This window comes from Choloepus didactylus, chromosome 20 (genome assembly GCF_015220235.1).
Source record: "Choloepus didactylus isolate mChoDid1 chromosome 20, mChoDid1.pri, whole genome shotgun sequence".
Lineage (NCBI taxonomy): Eukaryota > Metazoa > Chordata > Mammalia > Pilosa > Megalonychidae > Choloepus > Choloepus didactylus.
Window position 1 is genome coordinate 57475649 of NC_051326.1, and position 19624 is coordinate 57495272.

At 34.3% G+C, this 19624-nt stretch overlaps 1 protein-coding gene across 9 annotated transcripts in view; it reads right to left on the reverse strand.

Annotated features, from left to right (window-relative positions):
- Positions 1 to 3202: 3202 nt before the first annotated feature.
- The window catches only part of KIDINS220 (kinase D interacting substrate 220), a 125135-nt gene continuing 108713 nt past the window's right edge, over positions 3203 to 19624 (reverse strand). For 6 of the 9 annotated variants that reach the window (XM_037813254.1, XM_037813252.1, XM_037813250.1 and 3 more), the window contains 5 exons: positions 11659 to 11790; positions 10822 to 10920; positions 10032 to 10268; positions 4368 to 9136; positions 3203 to 3585 (listed from right to left, as the gene is read on the reverse strand). In XM_037813254.1, the coding sequence (XP_037669182.1) occupies positions 7874 to 9136; positions 10032 to 10268; positions 10822 to 10920; positions 11659 to 11790 (1731 nt within the window). In that variant the 3' untranslated portion in view covers positions 3203 to 3585; positions 4368 to 7873. Of the gene's footprint in view, positions 3586 to 4367; positions 9137 to 10031; positions 10269 to 10821; positions 10921 to 11658; positions 11791 to 17025; positions 17059 to 18573; positions 18610 to 19624 lie in introns of all 9 variants that reach the window. The other 3 variants (XM_037813248.1, XM_037813247.1, XM_037813255.1) reach the window with 2 other exon arrangements.

The following is a 19624-nucleotide window of genomic DNA, read 5'->3' on the forward strand; positions in this document are numbered from 1 at the left end:
TTGTCATGCACATATTTGTTTAATAAATGTAAGCTATCTTTATTAGAACAAATGCATAAAATATTTTATCTAAAAATACTTTAAATATCTAAATGGTAAGACAAATATTCAACATAAAATATTGGAGGTTTAAGGGATCCGTTGAATATAAATCATCACCAGCTCATTAATATTGTTAAAGATGTAACTCAACATGACCATGGCATGTAATAAAATAATGTCATATTTCATCAAATCTAAGAAAAACACCATTAATTGTAGGAAGTATTATTATTTTAAGAATCGTTAAGGAAAACATGTTGCCACTGATTCTATCAGGTGGAACACATTCTAATTTCAGATAAGTTAAAAATGTGAGAAAATATCCATCTTAGAATTGATGAAATACTGATATGGAAAACTGGAAAGTGGTCAGTAGAGATAGATTGCAGAAGAATTTGTTTAAAAACAAGATTGCAGACATGAAGTCTAATTCTCCCACTGGCTAGAAGGGGGATGCTATATTTCTGGGAGAGCAGTGGCCACTGGAGGAGGCCCAGCTTCTGCCATGGATAAGGGCATGCCCTGTGGGTGGGAACCTCCCAGAACCACGTCCTGCCACATCTGCCAGTACAAAGAGAAGCAATCAAGAAGCTCTGTTGCCACTGTTCCAGGGGGGAAAAGTCTATAGAACTGGTAGCAACAGTCTGTTATTTTAAATATTTATAATAAAACCATAAAAATCAGGCAGATTCTGAGTGGGTTTGATAGTCTGAGAATTCCTTGAATGAAAAGGATTCTGGAGGAGTAGTGATTATTTTTTTCTTTTCCCCATTCTTACCCTGCTTAATTCCCCCTGTAGCTGGCTTCTCCTTGGAAATTTGTTTCTCAGATATATGGAAAGAACTAGCTTATTGAAAACTACCTTACTCTAAGGCCCTTCTTCTAGGCTGTTATGATTTTAACAGACTTCTCTACCAAAATGAAAACTGCATGTAAAGTAAAATTTAAAAGAGATGTCAACAAAAAGAACTGCCGTCAGAATTTAAAACAAGGTGACTCACAATGTTTAATCTGCGAATGATAATCTATGTCAAGGACATAAGCAGCAAAGACTCCTATGGGCGCAGCCAAACCTATTTCCAATTCTTCCAGAGCACACAGTCAAATCTAATTTCCCACCTTTCCTTGTAATTCATCATGGCCACTGGAATGTGGGTGACAGTGATAATTCACCACTTCAGGCCTGGCCAGCGGAAACTTCCCATGTGTGATCCCTATTCTTTCTCTTCCTCTGTGTATTGACTGACTGCAGAGGATGAGACAAGGACTCTTAAAGCCTGAGGATGTGGTGCCACAAGACGAAGGGGACTGAGGCCCTGAGTCTTTATGTGAACTCAGGTAACACCAGACTGTTACATGAACAAGAAGTAAATTTCAAGTATTTTAAGTCAATGAGGTTTGGGGATTGTTGTTACAGTGGCTAGCCTCCCTTAACATCATATGATAAAAATATTTGCGAATAACACATAATGACCCAGTCATATATAAAATATTCAGCATAGAATTCCAATATAACAGGTATTTGAACAAAGTTCAATTACCTGCTTATTGAAGATCAAATTTATCAGAGTAGTATACCCGAGATAGGGAATGATGGAGAGCAATTAGAGGTGGTCAATGTCACTAAAAGAAGGGTTAAAAAAACAGGGCTATATAGGGATGAGCCTGGCCTTAGCATCATGGGATTGAGAAAGCCTTCTTGGACCGAAATGAGAAAGAGAAATCAAACAAAAAGTTTCGATGGCTGAGAGATTTCAAATACAGTTGAGAGGACTGTCTGGAGGTTATTCTTATGCATTATATAGATATCCCTTTTTAGTTCTTAATGTATTAGAATAACTAGAAGGAAATACCTGAAACCGTTGAACTACAATCCAGTTGCCTTGATTCTTGATGATTGTATAACTATATAGCTTTTACGGTGTGACTGTGTAATTGTGAAAACCTTGCAACTGACACTCCCTTTATCCAGTGTATGGACAGATGAGTAAGAAAATAAAGACAATAGATAAATAAATAATAGGGAGGGATAAGGGGTTTGGGATGTTTTGGGTGTTCTTTTTTTATTTTTATTTTTTTTTTGAGTAATGAAAATGTTCAAAAATTGATTGTGGTGATGAATGATGAAAGCACAACTGTATGATGATACTGTGTACACTTTGGATGATTATCTGGTATGTGAATATATCTCAATAAAACTGCATTAAAAATCTGGGCTATAGGTAGAGTAAACCTAAATATCAGATTTTCTGGCATGGTCCTGAAATTAAATATCCCTATTATAATTATGGATTCTAATTTGGGGCTCAGAGAAAACAGGCTTACCATCACTAAATTATACCTGAAAATATTTTCAGTATCCTACAGTAAAATTTAGAGTTGGATCATTTTAATTTAATTCTAGACATATTAATTTATAAGATGGGCATCTCCAAAAAAGACTAAATAAAGGGCTTAAAGTACATAAAAGGATTTAAAAATATATCCATCCAGAACATACACCTAGCACTTTAAAATGATACAGCTTATCAAGATGAGCTATAGCTCTCTTCCTCTGGGAGTGTTTAACAAGGCATGATATTATGTCTTGGAAGATTTCCAGGACCACAAACAGACAAGCTTACAGGGGTCAGATCCATAACACGGTAGTATAAGGTGACAGAGAAGGGTGGGGCCTGTAGGGAACTACTAGGCAGAAACACATGTAAAGGCATCAAATTCAGTATTTTTTAAGACACCGTGTAGACCACACGACAGCTATTTGTGGGCAGATTGCCAGTTTGGCCCTCCTAACTTAGATATACTTTATTCACTCATTTAACAAGAATTTATTGAATGCCAACTGCCTATCTGAAATCTGGAATTTGTTCTAAAAGCTGTATTGAGGTTCTGCCCCATTCTAAAATTCTATGGAATGTTTTATGGCAAAATAGGATAAGTACATTGACAACCTAAAAATAAATTAAGACACAAAAAGGGTGAAAAGAACTCAGAAGATGCTGGGGGTGTGGTGGGGAGTGGGGTGGTAAGACACAAAGACATCAAAAAGAAAATGATTTCTTTAAAAATAAAAAGTTTAATTTGCATTAAGTATAACAATACACAGTCTACAAATTCTCAGAAACAAAGCTAAAAAAATTGCAAATGTCAGGAACTATGATAATTTTGAAAATAATAAGCTTTTTATTAGACATCTGACCAAGAAGATGCCATTAGCTATGAAATGTCAGGTTATGTCAAGCTTATTTACAGGCTTTTTCTATACATTTGGGCTTTGCCCTAAAATTTCATAAAAGGAACATTTCATTAAAACTAATTTAAATTCTACAGTTACTGAGAACAAAGAAAATTGATGCAGGTAAAGAAATCTCTCTTCTCCAGTCAGCTGGATGGCAGGATTACTGAATAAGGAGCATCTTCTTTACCCCCTTATATTTGGTGAGGAAGCCAACTGTGAGAAATTAACCGAACTGTCAGTAGAAATGAGAACCCAACGTTGCTTGGCTCTATGTGCAGGGTACTATGAGTTAGGGCCCTTGTTGCCTTGAAAGAAAATGAGGTAATTAAGTACAAAATGTATGTTAAAACGAGAAATGATAGTAGATAATCAATATTGCCTTAATTATTTCAAACACCTTAATTTGAATAAAATGGAACATATAGTTCTGAATTTATTTTTAAAGTAAAATTTCACTTTACTGAAATACTAATAAATTTCAAGTTTTGTTAAATACCAACAAAGTTAGAAAAGGGCTCCTAATACTTATCACTAGTGTAAAGAATGCTGCCCAAAGCATATTTAACCTAAGAAAATTAGATACTTTGCTAATTTAGGTTGGTCTTCACTTTAGTTAGGTCAAATCATTGGCATATTGACTTTTAAAAATATCTTAATAATAGTTTGGATATACTCTTCCTTCCTGACCCCTATCCTTTTATTTTTATAAATTCTTTATTTTCCAAAATGCCTCAGTGTTGGAAATTCCAGATAATACTTTTTCCTATAGCCACCTAGGCCCCATTCAAGAAGTTTTTATTGCTCAAAGTCCTGGGAAGCCCTTAGAATGAAATATTTCACCCATAATACAGACCTGTGGCACAAATGACAAATGATGATGTTAACCAAGGTTCTGGTTTGCTAGTAATTTTACTTAAAAAGCTTTGACCCTCCAGGTGTCAGTGGTTAATTTCCAGCAATCGTTTTAGATGTTTCTTACTTAACTTCATTTCTTAAAGTGGTAAAAATATAAATTCTCTAAATTGGTGAGAAGCTTTCAACAGCTGTCTTAAAACTAAGCGACTCTGAAAACTAATTTTTCACATACCTTAGTTTAAACTGGATCTTCTGAAGAGCTATCTATCTCAAAGGCAGCATTTTCTTCCTAGGCAACGAAAGGGTTTAAAATTATGTAAGATTTAAAGTTCTCTTTCTTCGCACTCAGACTCAACCAGGGATTCTCAACCTTTGCCAAATGACAGGCCATTAAAAGACCACCCAGCGCTGGCTCACTGTTACACAGAAATTTCTTTTTATTTTCAAATCATTTGTATAACTATGGCCTATCTTAAAAATCTGAGGTAGGGAGGGGTTGGGTATACCACAACCAGGAGATTAAGAACCCAAACATTTCAGATTAGTCCACCCAGTCCACCTAACTCCCACCTCTACTCCAAGTCAAAAAGTATCCCTTTGCCAAGTGTTGAAGTAAGACTAAATAGAAGGTAGGGAATAAAGGCACCTAGACATTCAGTTGAATAATTTAGAGTTTTCCAAAGAACTAATTTTATCGTACCTTCCCTTTTCCCTACTTTTTCTCTCAATATCAGTTATCCATAAGGTAAAGGGAGACAGTGCCTTCTAGTTCTCTTTTCCTGGTAGATATGTTGATTTACTAAGGAGTTAGCCAGGAAGTCGGGGGTTTTTAAACTCAGGGATATTCCTAAATAGGCTGAGAATTCCTGGTATAACCAAAAATTATATGGTCTTAAAACTTTTTGAAGTTAGTGTTTTAGTCAGAAGAAAAACGGATTTCATTTCATTCAAAAAACACTTGCTAGTAGTTAGTATTTGTGAGACAGAAAAGTCATGATTACAATATATTTTATGGCAGCACTATGACATGCAAATGATCTAAAGAGTTCTCAACTTAAGATGAGAATTTTAGCCAAAAAATTATCTGACTAGGCAATTAAAACTATTCTAGTCACTCACAAAAATAAAATATTACACAGAGACCAGTTTTCCTGTTAATACTGAAAATGTTGATTTAGTTATGAATGCTTGAATTTCCCAGAATATGAGAGCTGGTTCTTAAACATCCAGCACTGTGAGAGTTCTATCAGTTGAGAAATATCACGAGCTTCTTTTCATTTCTAGTCGTCTTCTACAGGAACGCAATAGTCCCTAGTTACCACTCTATACTGTGCCAAGGTGGATGGATCTGGCTTAATATTATGCTACAATAACAGAACCGTCCCTGGCTTAAAGTGAAAATGATTGATAAAATACGTTAAGCCTCTAAATGATGCATAATCTAAGAGATTATCAAGGTTAGAGCAGCAATTTTCTTTTCTATCCATTTTCTCCCAGCTTGAAGCAAAGTTCTGCATATGGGAGAATCAGACTGAGCTGTGTATTATAAATAGACAAACACATACACAGATTCAAAGGGATGATGGTGTGACTCAATAATCCATCTGGTTTGCCAATTTCTGTATCGTTATGGAAAAGTGAACTTTTCCAGAATGTTCATATAATAATTAAATTGACATCATCCTAAGGTCTAGATAACGTACTTCTTGCAGCTACAGAAATGGACTGCATAGAGTTGTGCTGTTGGGCACCTTTTTTTTCCTGAAAGCACCATTTACACCCTGGGACTTAAGAGCGAAGTTCTACCAGAAAGTGAGAGCCGTTTAGAACAGGTAGGGTCCTGCCAAGCGGACAACAGCCACACAAGCCCAAAGCCCTTTAACAGTTAGACTTTAGATGAATAAAAATACAAATGCACAAGTTCCTTTTTATTTTTGATCAAAATGTGAATCATCACTTTTGTGAATAAAAATTCATGAGTCAGAACAGCATGCCAATTTTTTTTTATTTTCTGAATCTATTTGTACACTTCACACTCTAGTGTTAATTTCACAATATAAATAATGTACTACTATGATATTAAGTTGCATCTACTCACCTGAAAAGGACATAATATTGCCTCTGCTATAATTACTAATTATACAATAGTACAAACTAATAGACAGTATATTAAAATGTTAACATTTCAATGTATAATGTTAGTAACATCCTGCCTTTTAAAAAATTGGCTAAAACATTTGTTAAAGGTCATGCAAATAAGCACTTTATGAAATGTTACACTCAAAACATCAAGGCAATGAAACATAAGACAGCAACTATTTAGTGCAATGACTGGTCAAGTAAATAATTTATTCAGTATATTACTAGAAATCCATTAAGTGATAAACACCAGAAATGAACACTAACTTTAGATAATCGCACACCTACAATCTCACCATCTACAATTCTTTCTACCTGTGACTTGTGATATACTGCCAGAATTCTACATAAATAAGTACGTTAAAAAGACAATATTTTTACTGCATGATGACAGGGTACATTTCTAGTCTACGTGATATGTAAATGTGCTCATTCTCTTAACTCTGCTGACAATAAATGGGAAGTATATAGTTTTATAGTCATATCAGTTATCTCATTAAGCCTGTTTTGGAACATGTTTTTAAACTTTAAGAAAGTATTTCCTTTTATTACTCCCCTGCACCCAAATTAATATGTTGATTTCCATACCTTGGCATAGAAAGTAATGATTTAGTCTTATGTAATTAAACATTTCCTTAAATTGCCATTGACCTTTTCAATGTAATTACTTGCTCATTCACTCATTCCACAAATATTAGTGCCTATTACTACCCATGTCCCCCTGACTCTCCAGAGAAAGAATTCATGCTTTTTTCCTCCACTACTAAGCTCACTAAAAAAAGTTGGGTACACACTTTAAAAGAGCCCCAGAGTAGACCAGGATGGGTTCTTGGGCACAAAGAGATGGTGGAGAAGCCAAGTGTGAGTTTTTGAGAAAGCATCGGTGTAACATGGAGGTTACTGGCCTCTCTCCCAGGCAACCCGTAATGGCTCAAAGTCAATGGGTCTCCACTTTGGGGACTGTCAGTTCACCTTCTTATCAACTGTGAAAGCCCTCTTCATTACACATTTTCTACTTAAAGTTTAAAACTACTCTGATAAGCAATTTGTCTATTATATAGAACACTGGTTCTCAATGTACTGAGTATTTACGTTTAGTCTCTGGCTACTCACAATCTGTAAATTCTTATCTAAATAGATTAAACCCCTTAAGGACAAAATTTGCTTCTGGTTTATTTAACACCACATCTTCTATATAGCAGGCCCTCAAATATTTGATGAATGAATGTTCTACAAAAGGGGTCTCAGTTTTTATTTTCTTTGGTAAATTAAGTCTTTTAAATTTAATAAAACATTTCTGACCTATCTTTATAGTCGTTATCTCTTCTCAAAAAATTTTATGGGCCCATGTACCAATGAAAGATACAAGGATAGCAGTGAGTTTTTAAGCTTTGAATTACAAAGACAATGGAGGCTGACGAATCACAAGCTCTTATACTCTACTGTATAGCCTGTCTCTCTCTCTTTTACTGAAGGACTTATTTATTATTTGTGAATGAAATGTACAAGGATGATGCACACGGATGGGTTCACTACAAAACTCAGGAAAATTCTGTAATAAGGGTCTCCTAATACTGCTCTATGTTTTGCTAGTTTTTCTTAAAGGATGCTTTCTCTTTCTTCTCCAAAACCAGTACTCTCTGAAGAGGTTACTGCATGAAGCTCTGAAGAATCTTTTGAGAGCGCTGTGTAACCTGAACGTTGGCTTCGTTTATGCGTCATGCTTTTTAGATTTTCATTCTGCATGGCAGTCGGGTTGGGACTGGAACTTGGCCTCAAAATGACTTGTGAAGTATCCCTAATTCCTTCCATTTCATCAAAATTTTGGTTGGCCCTATTGGCCGGAGCATTGTTGTTGTTCAGAGTCACGGTGCTGGGCGTCCGATTCAGATTGTAGGCCTTCGGGCACGACGGCCAGTTTTCTTCAGGGCTGCTGGCTAGCAAGCTGCACTCGGAAGGGCTTTTCTTATCTTCTGAACAAATGGACATACGAGCTATAATCGGATCTTGAAGGCCGCTCAGGCTGTGTGGTATTCCGCGCTTTCCACTGTGGCTATCTTCATCAAGCTCTATGAGATTTGCCTTTTCGAGCTGGGAGTCATCAGCTGCTTCATTGTGAAGGGAGTGATTGGGAGAACTTTCGTTGGATCTCACTCCTGAATCGGAGGAGTCCTTTTTGTCAAGGAGCGCATCCGATAAATATTCTTTTGCTTTAATGAAAGTTCTAATGGGCTCAGCACTGTGTTCTGGAGATTTTGACACTCTCTCTATTTTCCCTTCAGCTTTTTTATCTTTATCCTCTTTGAGCAGGGGAGTATTGTCTGATTCTTCTGTCCCAGATTCATCTTCGTCACTTGGAAGTTTTTGATAGCGTAGGCCACCTCCCTTAAGCTTTAAATCTGTCTGGAAGAGACTCGACCTTTCTGAGGATTTCTTGCCGGGGAGAAGTTTACTACCTGACTGATCGGATTTTTCATCTTCTTCAGTGATAGGATCCAGGGGTGAGGCATCATTGGTGGAAACACCTGATGATGAGTAATCTATAACATCTGCCCTCTTCATTAAAAATGACTTCCTTCCATCTTCTTGCTTTGGCTCACTCTCCTTCCCTTTTTCTTGTTCTAAATTAGAATGAATGGAGCCCCCCGATGAACTCTGGCCCATATAATATGTGCTGTGTGGAGAAGACCTGCCACTAATTGTTGTAGACCCTGTCCCCCCTTCTAACTGAGACATTTGGGCAATATATTCTCTGTAGGCGTCTCTATACTCGGCCTGCACCTTATCAGTAAGCTTTGAAATTTCAATACTGGAATCCTGAGAATTGAGGCTCGAAAGACTTGGGGTTCTGCGAACCTGTGACTGTGAAGACAGAAAAAAAGTAATTTAAGATTTCAAACAAGCAAAATAATAGGCACAATAAACATCAACTTAAGAAATGCACCCAGATGTATGTGCAAAAGCTGTTAACTTAAAAATAATTCTACTGTTCTTAGGAAGCTTTATACAAATTTTAATACAATTAGTTTATTGCTAATATTTAAAGTATAAGTAAAGGTTGTGTTAACAGATAATGTTAACACTTGCTTTTTATACCTTCAAATTTTTAACTTTTATTTAAGGCAAAAGTCACCTTCACTGATAAAATAGAGAAAGAAAACAAGAGTTAAGATATTGACGAAAAGAAAATACTCAAGTCTTCAATGTATGTTTAAAAGAAACTTTTCTCAACTTGTATGACAGGAATTTTCTGTTATATTTCAATTCAGTGGAAGAAAATATACTTAAAATACAAGGAAGGAAGGGAGAGAGGGAGGAATACATAAAGAATATGTATATGTACTGAAGACCAAATTACAGGGCTCAAAGTGATGTGCGGCAACTTTTCTAAAAAATATGTTTTAGCCAATGATTAAAGAACTGAATTTAAAAGGAAAAGAGCAAGTGAGAAACTGAATTTTCCTAATCACCCTAATTAAAGTAGCTTGGTTCCTAATTACTCTCGATGCCCTTACCCTATTTTGTTACCATCATAGTTCTTATTAATTTCTGAAATATCGTACTTTTTTCTTTATTTTACTGACTCTCCCTCTCCAGGAGAATTTATCTCCATGAAAACAGGGAATCTTCCATCCTGTTCACTGAGGTACTCACTAAGTATTTCCTGAATGAATGGGTAAATGCGCCAACATTTCTTCAGTGCATTAAATACTCTCCTTATTCTTTAGCCATGTGAAAATTAGCATTTAATAAATACCTGCCAACTTAAATTACTGTGACGTGGGGCACCTTCGTCTATGCCAAGTGTATTCAGTTCTTCGAAGCTGAAGTTTAATGTGTAGGGAGTTTGACTGGAAAGCTCTGTGTGAGGCAACTCATTGTGTGAAGGGTGACGGCCAGTTTCACCATGAGGCACCGAGCCGCTGTTGTTTTCATTAAGTAAACGTGGGTCCTCAGGGATCACCTGGCTTTCTGCATTTCTCATTTCTAGGACCTTAAAAGAAGAAAAAATTTCATTAGTACCCCACTGACGAATCACATTTTAGAAACTTCAGAAATAGTTTTAAAAATAAAACACTGTAAAATTATCATGAAAATGGGAAAGCATACTTCCTGTAAGTGAATTTCTAGTGATTTAGTACTCTATCAGCCTATCTTATTTTAATTAACACTAAAATAGGTAATGGCAATCATCATCATACACACACACACACACACACACACACACACACACACACACACACACACACTATTCTCTGCCTTGACTTTTATCTTCATTTAAAATTTTGAGAACAACCAAAAAAGCAACTGGAGTGAAAGCAGGGAGAACTGATGGGCGCTCTCCCAAATTTCTGAGTGAAATGCCCACAAGGCAAAGGTTTCCAAGTGCTGCTGTGTAAATTCTCTGTAACACAGGGCTGTACGTTAGTATAAATGCATTTAAGAGGTTTTCAAAATATGGAAAAAACAGTTTAAACCAGTAGTAATTAACCTCGCACTGATTTTTACAATGTTGTAAATAATTTTATAAATATAAAACATCTTACTGTGCTTTTAAAAAGATGCCAGTCTCCAAAATTCATATTCATCTCTTTCTTTAGTTCCTCAATGTTACACTGAGCTAACACACGGCCATTTATATTTGCCTGGGCAAAAATAAAAATAAGTACAAACACAAACAAAATGTGAAATATTCTTAATTACTAGTGATTACAACATACATTCATATTTGAGTTTAAGAAAGTCACTAGGGATTAGAAAAGAGCAACCTAAAAAAGGTTATCATCCTGTGCAAAAATACAATAAGAAAGCTGAATTTGAAGAACATAAGCCATCCCATATTTTCCCAAGTATCTTAAGCATTCAAAAGAACCAAATCATTCTTCAGGGACCAGCCCTAGATCAATCCTCCCAAATATTTCCAAAACTAACCACCATATCATGATCAACTCCAAAACTGCTCGTTTTTCTTCTCTAATATTAAGTTGTACCAACAGATACTACAATTTAAAGAAAATGTAAAATAAAAGAGAAAGCTTTCAAACGTTCTATATTCCACATTGGAAAGATGAGTTATTGTTTATCCAAATGTGAAATCCCTTAGAGCTCTGGATTTTTCATCACGGCATTTTTTACTTACGTTAGATCATTTTAATAACATTGTAATACAGCTATTTTATTTTCTTTTAGTTATCACAAAAATAAGGGAAATAGGACAGTTTTCAAACACAAGATAGAAAGAATCATGTTTCCATTTACAGCTTGTGTCTTTCAACAGAAACCCCACCTTTGAGAAGCTAAATGTAAAGCTATGCACTTTCCCCAAAGTCCCATCCTCCACACCCGCAGCCATCTCTACAGCTAGCATGCAGATGTGTCATCACCTTTTTGATTGTTGTGCAATACTGAGGGAGCAGACTCTGGTCCAGTCCTTCTATTTGCTTCAGCTTCTCACATATGGCATCGACAGTCATTGAATTCAGTGATATGATTGGGCCTGTGGCAGGGCCAGATCCCTAGAGAAGTTGGGGGAAAAGACATGTTTGAGTAGCATTTAATGCCTGATATATATGAGGTCACATGACAGAAAACAGTCATGAAGTTATACTATGAAGTACTCTAAGAACAAATTTCCAAATTAAAGTAAAAACAGTGAATGCTTTTGTAGTATGGTAAGGACATTCTGTCCATTAGTGCACAGAAGATTTAACTACTGTTATATCTTAATGAGTAGTTTTTATTGTAGCAGATACAGCCTGATCAAAAACAAGTTTCTAAGAAGGATAGAACATTCCATAAACCAAGTATAGACCAACTTCTTAAATGTTTACAGCTTAGGCTCAAGAGAGAAAGGTGCAGCCATTTGTAAGTGGAAGGACAGGGGTTTAAAATAAGGAGCAAAGAGGAAAATTACTGATGTCTATATTATAAAAATACCAAAACAAAAAAATCAATGAAATTTTAAAAATGCCTATATTAAACAGCTCTAAAATGTGTCTCCAGACCACCTCAATAGTCTGTAACACCTGAAGTTTTCAGATCTTGACCATATTTTCTATCCAAGGGATCTAAAAGTTCTCCTTAAGAATCTATACAATCATGAAGATATAAACCAACATTAATACTCAATTTATGTGAAGGCAAATACAATCCATTAAAATTTGTTCTCATTCAAAAGAAAATTCAAAATAATAAGTAACCTAGTATTTGTTTTGAAGAAAAACATGTTCTGAATGTGGTGACATAATAAATATTTGCCTGTGGTCAATTATACATGAATCTCCTCAGATGCAGATGCAGATTTTGAAGTTTACAGAGGTTAAGTTATGATTCAAAGTCATAGAATAAATAGCTTATTTTCTTTGCTCCAACTGTCTGTTTTTGAAGAGGTTATACAAACTATCACCACAATAAAAGAGAAGACAAACCAAATTATATCGAAGATAATGTTCCAAACAATCTGTCCTGTTTTACCATCCAATCTAATCTTAAAATGTTACATAAAATTTATCATATCCCCAAGGATGGGTAAATTTATAATATGGATATTTTCTAGTGCCTTTTGTCACTACCAGGACACAGGTAGATTACAACAGAGCCCAAACTGCTTGTTAGCTAGTTGATAACATTATCTGAAACATGAAAACACAACATAATATTCCATTTACTAGTTGATATATAAATTTACACACATAGTGTATATACAGCATATATCTCTATTACATACACGTATACTGAAGGTTCGGGAATGACATCATACTGAACAGACACTTGGGGAAGTAACTTTATGAGAGTTAGGAAGTTTTAGCAAGCTTATAACACAGACCCATAAAATTTTGTAAATTAATAACCTGGAATATACTGCGTCGAACATATTTACTTTTAGTTAAGTATCAATTTAAAATTCACCATATATTAGAAGGTCCAGGGTTTAATTGCTTTAAAATACTAACAGCAAAACACTAGTGCTTCCATAGTGTTCATATTTTATTTAATTTTATTATTTCAGGGTCTTACTAGGACCGTATATCTCATTTATATAAAATAGAACCGGAAAGGGCAAAGAACAAAAACTCTGATTAGGTTTGTTTAAATGTGTTTTCCCTATTAACATCACTTTACTTTTTTTACATAACCTTACAAAATTTTATCAGTAGAGTTACCTTTTGATGTAGTAATGAAATGCAAATATCAAACAAGCAGAAGGCACTTTTTGTATATATATTAGTTCCTTCAGGATATAATATTAGTGATTTGACAGAGTTAGAGCCAAGTTGAAAACTGCTGACTTTCACCCAGTGAATACTTGTTTTCCAGAAGATAAAGTTGATTGTTTCATTTCTGGACTAGAAAAGAAGTATTCCCTTACCTCTAGGCACACTTCCAATACCTTTGGTTTGCAATTGCATAGTGCTCAAATAGCAAGAAATGAAAAATATTGTGCATACATGGTTACACTTATTGCTGAACAACTGAATCCTTTATAATAGCCTCTAAATATATGAAAAGTTAACATCGTAATGTATCTGAAAACAACAGTTAAACAAACCTGGAAGACACTATTGTTCATAAGAACAGAAAATTTTACTTTACAACAGTCAAGATGATTCATTATCTTTAATTTTTTTCTGACGTTTATCAATATTGTTCCTTCTTTCTGGAACCACCATCCTTGCCCTTCAACTGATGACCTCTTTTCTCCTGGCAGTTTCTAACGGGCTCACCTTGCCAGCTATCTTGCTAGGTCTGCATCGTTTCAGATGCTGTATTTCCTTTAAGTCAATTACTGCTATGCAGTTACATATTTAATAGGAGTGATCACAGTATGACCTACCCCTTTGTAAAAATGCTGATGATTTACATTCAAAACAAATCTCAGTTCATAATTCTGTTTTCTGCCTGCATGCCCATAGCCAGTATTCAAAGTATTAATGATCCATAATTAACGATTATAGAAATTAAAAACACTTTCTATATATTTTTAACAGCCATACTTTTTTCTCTTTTCTTTCTTCTTCTTTTCAAAAACAACTCTAATGAGATATATTTCACATACCATACAATTTACCCATATAAAATATGCAATTCAATGCTTTTTAGTAAATTTACAGATATAGGCAACCATCACCACAATCAATTTTAGAACATTTTCAACACCTCTTTGGCAGTCACTCTCCATCTCCCCCAACACATACTCCTAACTCCCCGGCAACCACTCATCTACTTTCTGTCAATTTGCCTCTTCTGGACAATACATATGAATGGATTCATACAACATGTGTTCTTCTGTGACTGCCTTCTTCCACTTAGTAGATTGTTTTCAAGGTTCATCAGTGTTGTAGCATGTATAAGGACTACCATCCTCTTAATTGTGAAATAATATCTTTCAAATCATCTTTAATTCTGTCTTTCAAGAGCTTTTATTCCTCAAATTGTATCCTCTCTCTGGATAGATTTACATTCGTTTACATATTTTTGGTTCAAAAACCTCAGAAGAAAAATTTGTTCAACAAAATAATGACAGTACTAGAATATAACCCATAGAACAAAATAAATATCCATGTGTTCAAATTGATATAAATAAGTAATTGAACAAATAAGTGAACAAGGGAGACAAGACAACTTTTCCATACAGAATCCCAATTAATAATGTAGAAGAAAAGAGAGAAACAGAAAATCACCATTAGGCAAACACCACAAGACTCAGATTGTACACAAATCCATCAATGGATGTTAAAATTAATGGAGAAAAGTTTAAGCAGAAACATGATATTTGCATAGTTTCAAAGTATTTCCCCCAAGATATTTATTAATTACAAAGGGAAAAATTAGAACTTTACAGTATTGAAAGCTGCAGACACTCCTTTAACCAACTGATGAAGGTTTGTGTTGCCAGTAGTAAGACACAGGAACTCCATGAACTCCCAGACAAGGATACACTGAGAAGGGCCACACAGCATTTCCGTGGTCGTTTTGCCAAAAGTGTACAACCTCCTACTAATGATGAGAAAACACAAGACAAACCCCAACTGGGGGACTTTCTATAAAATAACTGACCAATATTCTTCAGAAGTGTTAATTAAGGTCATGAAAGACAAGGAAAAACTGTGGAACTGTTACAGATTGGAGATGGAGAGGAAATAACAACACAATGCAAATGGATGGCTCTTAGACAGGAAAAAGGACATTAGCAGGGAAACCTGTGAAATTCAAATAAAGTCTACACATTTAGTTAATAGTATTGTACCGATTTTGATTTCTGTGTTTGATTAATTATATTCTGGTTATAAAAAGTGTTAACATTAAGGGGATACCATTTTTTGCAACTTTTCTTTAAGTCTAAAATTGTTTTAAAGTAATTTTTTTTTTAAATCACAAAAGAACTGTATTTTTGATTGTGCTAAAAAGGATAAGTATAAGAGACATGGACCAAATTCACTCTGTCAGCTTAAGGAGAGAAATGTAAACATTAAAGAGTATCTTATTTCACGGAGAATCTGAGAATTCTGCAATACAGATGTGTTAATAAATTTACTACCTTTTTCCTTTGAAACAAAAACACAACATAATTTTATTTTCATGACTCTAAAATTTTTACATTTTATTGACTATATTAAGAAACATTTTCTCCCTCATTGGGAATTATGTAGAATATATATATTACTTCCAAATGTCTTTCAAAAGCTTTATAAGAAAAGACAGCTGGATACACACACACATAAGATCCTTATAATTCCATCAAAGCTATAATTTTATTCTTGACTATTTTAAAGTTGGGCTTTTATCAAGATATGGAACAAATCAGCAATAAGTACCTCAGGTCATTTTGTGAAAGTAAAAATCTGTTTTTAAAGCTTTTGTTTTGATTTCCTTCACCTGTCTGAATTCAATTAAAAAAGCAATTTAAAAAACACTGTCATTATTATGAATCATTTTTATGAAAAAATTCATTGCTTAGATAAAGATCTGTTTAAGAATCAATTGACCATTGAGAAGTGTTTTAACTGAGCATCTCCAAACATTTTAATATTTATCATTTAACCTCATTTCTTAGATTTTAATACTAACTGTAAGATGCTTCATCAAATTAGTATCATTTTTTTGTTGTTAGCTGTTATTATCCCATTAAGCATACACGTTGATGCTAAGACTTATTGTGATAAGGAAACAGAAAAAAAGCATGTTCAGTAATTCAGTAGGTAAATCCTTAGTAGAAAACTAATTATATTACTTTGATAATACACAGAATTCAAATGATAGTACTTCAAAATTTCCCATTCATTCTTAGTTGAAATTTTCCTGTTAGAAGTCAAGAACATACAATTTAGCATACATCAGAATTTATAAGAAAAACATTTTCTAATATGGAAAACTGAATGCATAAAATGTTAGTTTGTTTAAACTGTTAAATATAAACTTAAAAATGCACAAATATCAGAACTTATCTGGGTAAAAAGTAAAGCTAACAAAATAAATTGCAATTACCTTGCAGTAACTGCATCATTTTCATGGTAAGTATTTAAAACGACAAGTTGAAACAATACTATCTTTAGTGAATTTAGTAAATAAGCTTAGAATTGATTAGCCAGAAATGAATGCCATGCAAAAGGCTGAAAGCAGCTTATTAAAATGAACCCAATGCACTGAAATGAGCACAAACTTGTAAACAGCCCAGCATGAAGTTGCCAATGTTTGCTTCTAAAATAGTCTAATAAGAGAAGTGAAAAAGATTCCACTGGAAGTTTCTGTACCTGTCTCTGTTTGTTAAACCCAGAGTCACACGGCTTTAAGGAAGGAATAATACAGAATGAAGGACACGAGCTTAAAGTAAAACATCAAATACACATAATAAATATAAGTGGCACTTTGGTCATTCATCTTATTTTTCCATAACTTTGAACAAACTACCTCTACAGCAACAGAAAGCAAGAAAGAACACACACACACACACACACACACACACATGCACAGGAGTTTAATTTCATTAACATGTGCTTGGTTATTTTAAAATTGTACTCTCAAAATGTGTATTTTTCGTGGGCCATACATTCAAGAAGAAAAGCAGGTAAATCAATTCTGATATGAAAAGTTAATAATCCTACTACATACTAGTTTGACATTAACTATAAAACATTCTGACTAAAAACTTACAACTAAAGTTAATCAGTTTAACAACTTTATGATTGCTTCATAAAATGAAATACCATCTAGCCACACTAATAGTTAATATTCTGAAATAAAAACTTCCGAAATTTGGGTTTTGTTTCCTTGGGTATACAGCACTAAATAGATGCACTATATATACCATTTCAAAGGAAAGGTCTTAACATTACAGCTCAAGAAACCTATATACTATGATTAACAAAACTAATATAGTGATGGAGATTTTTTCAACATCATAATTCAAAGCAGACAACCACTGCCGTTATTCATTTTTCTGTATTCTTTGATTGGTGGTAAATATTCTTAAAATATGTAAAATAATATAGAGAGGACAGATAATAATTGCTTCAAAGTTAATTTACAACAGTTTCTGAATATTAAAGGTAGTGGTTTGTTAACCCAATGTCAGATGTATTTTTCTTTTAACATATTCACTATCTAGGGTACTTCATGGGAACCTCATTGTCTATTTTATACCGTTAACTATATTATGAATGGATTTTTAAAAGTTACTATATATATATACATACATATCTGTCAAGATTTGCAAAAATATCAAAAACGGAGTGCTAGTGAAATTATAGTTTCCTATAAGATACCAAAACACAAAGTATTGTTAACCTAGTTGAAAAACATCTTACTCTTGAAACTAAATGAGAAGTAGCAATTAGATCAAAGTTGACAAATAGGCTTAATACTACATTTGAAAGGCAATCCTTTAGAAAACACAAGTACTAAATAACTAAATGAACATGACTTTATTTTTAAAAATTTATAACTGTACTCTAGAATTTCAATTATATCATTACTACAATATCATATTTCTGTTAAAATAATTCAATCAATTTAGTTGTTTATTACTTGTTTAGGAAAAAAGTTTTCTTGATCTGAATTCTGGCTCAAGGCATTACAAGCAAGTAGTGAACACAATTTTTTTGTTCTATTATTTAAGGAAAAATTGGGTTAATATTTTTTTCAAATTCAAACAGAATAAATATATACTTCAAAAATGTTTTGTAAAGTGTGAATGGTGTTCAAGCTGATTAACCCTACTGAGAGAAGTTGCTGGTGGCTGACAGTGAGCACCTGTAAAAGAATGTATTCTAAATGAAACTGAAAACGTCCTCACTTCTTACCCATGGCATCTTTAACTTTCTTGTTGAAGTCTTCTCCTGAACAATGATAAGCAGCTTGGTTTGGGCAAGTATTTAAAAACAGGTTAACAGTTCTAAAACAGTGGTGGAAATAAAAATTATCTACAGTTGATCCCCGTCTTTCCTTTAGTTGATACTTGGCCACTTCACTGACTGAATCTTGTTTAATGAAAACCAAGACCTTCATTTTCTAATGCCTTTACCAATTTCATGGTTTTCATCAATCTTTAAAGGTAAACACAGCACACTGGAAATCAGAACCCTGTAGTAACACTGCTTTTGCAATTCTGAATTTTTTACAACTAAACTTTGTACTCATCAATTATTTCCATTCTTTTTCAGTGAGGTATAAAAGTGACCAAATAAAGCTATACAAAAGTATCGAGTAAACCCTGTGGCAGGGAAGGGCAAGAAATAATGACTTGACAGTACTGACAATTCCCTTGGTCATTCAAGTCCATAAGGATTTTCATCACTTTTGTTCACTGCACTATCCCATTAGATCCTCAATAAACATTTGTTGAAACAAGAAGTGACCACACAGGCATCTGTAACACTTGATGCTCAATAATTCAAGGAAGGGGAAAGGAGAAAAGAAATGCTGTATCACACCTTCCTTTGAAAAAATGTTTTTCAATGAAACACACCATAAATAAAAACAGACTATGGTACTTGCAAGAGCAGCTCTTTCAGGCAACACAGAGAACACCACTGAGGCCACAAGGCACAACACAGGCGCATCGTAGCAGTGATGCCCAGCACGGAGCTCACGGGGGGACGGGAACCCCACTACTTCCCGGTGGGAAGGGCATTGAAGGAAGGTGAAGGCATCAATTAAAAGTTCCCTGTAAACCTTTCAGAGTTTCAGAGTATTTGGAGTATCCAAATAACCCAGAAATCCTTCTAAATTCCATGAAAACAAAACGATTGGTAGTTTCTGGGCCTGAGAAGTATCGAGAGAGAAAAAGACTGAGTTATTCTAAACCGAGAATCTGTACACCACCCCCACTCCTGAGACGGATCCTTTAGGCAG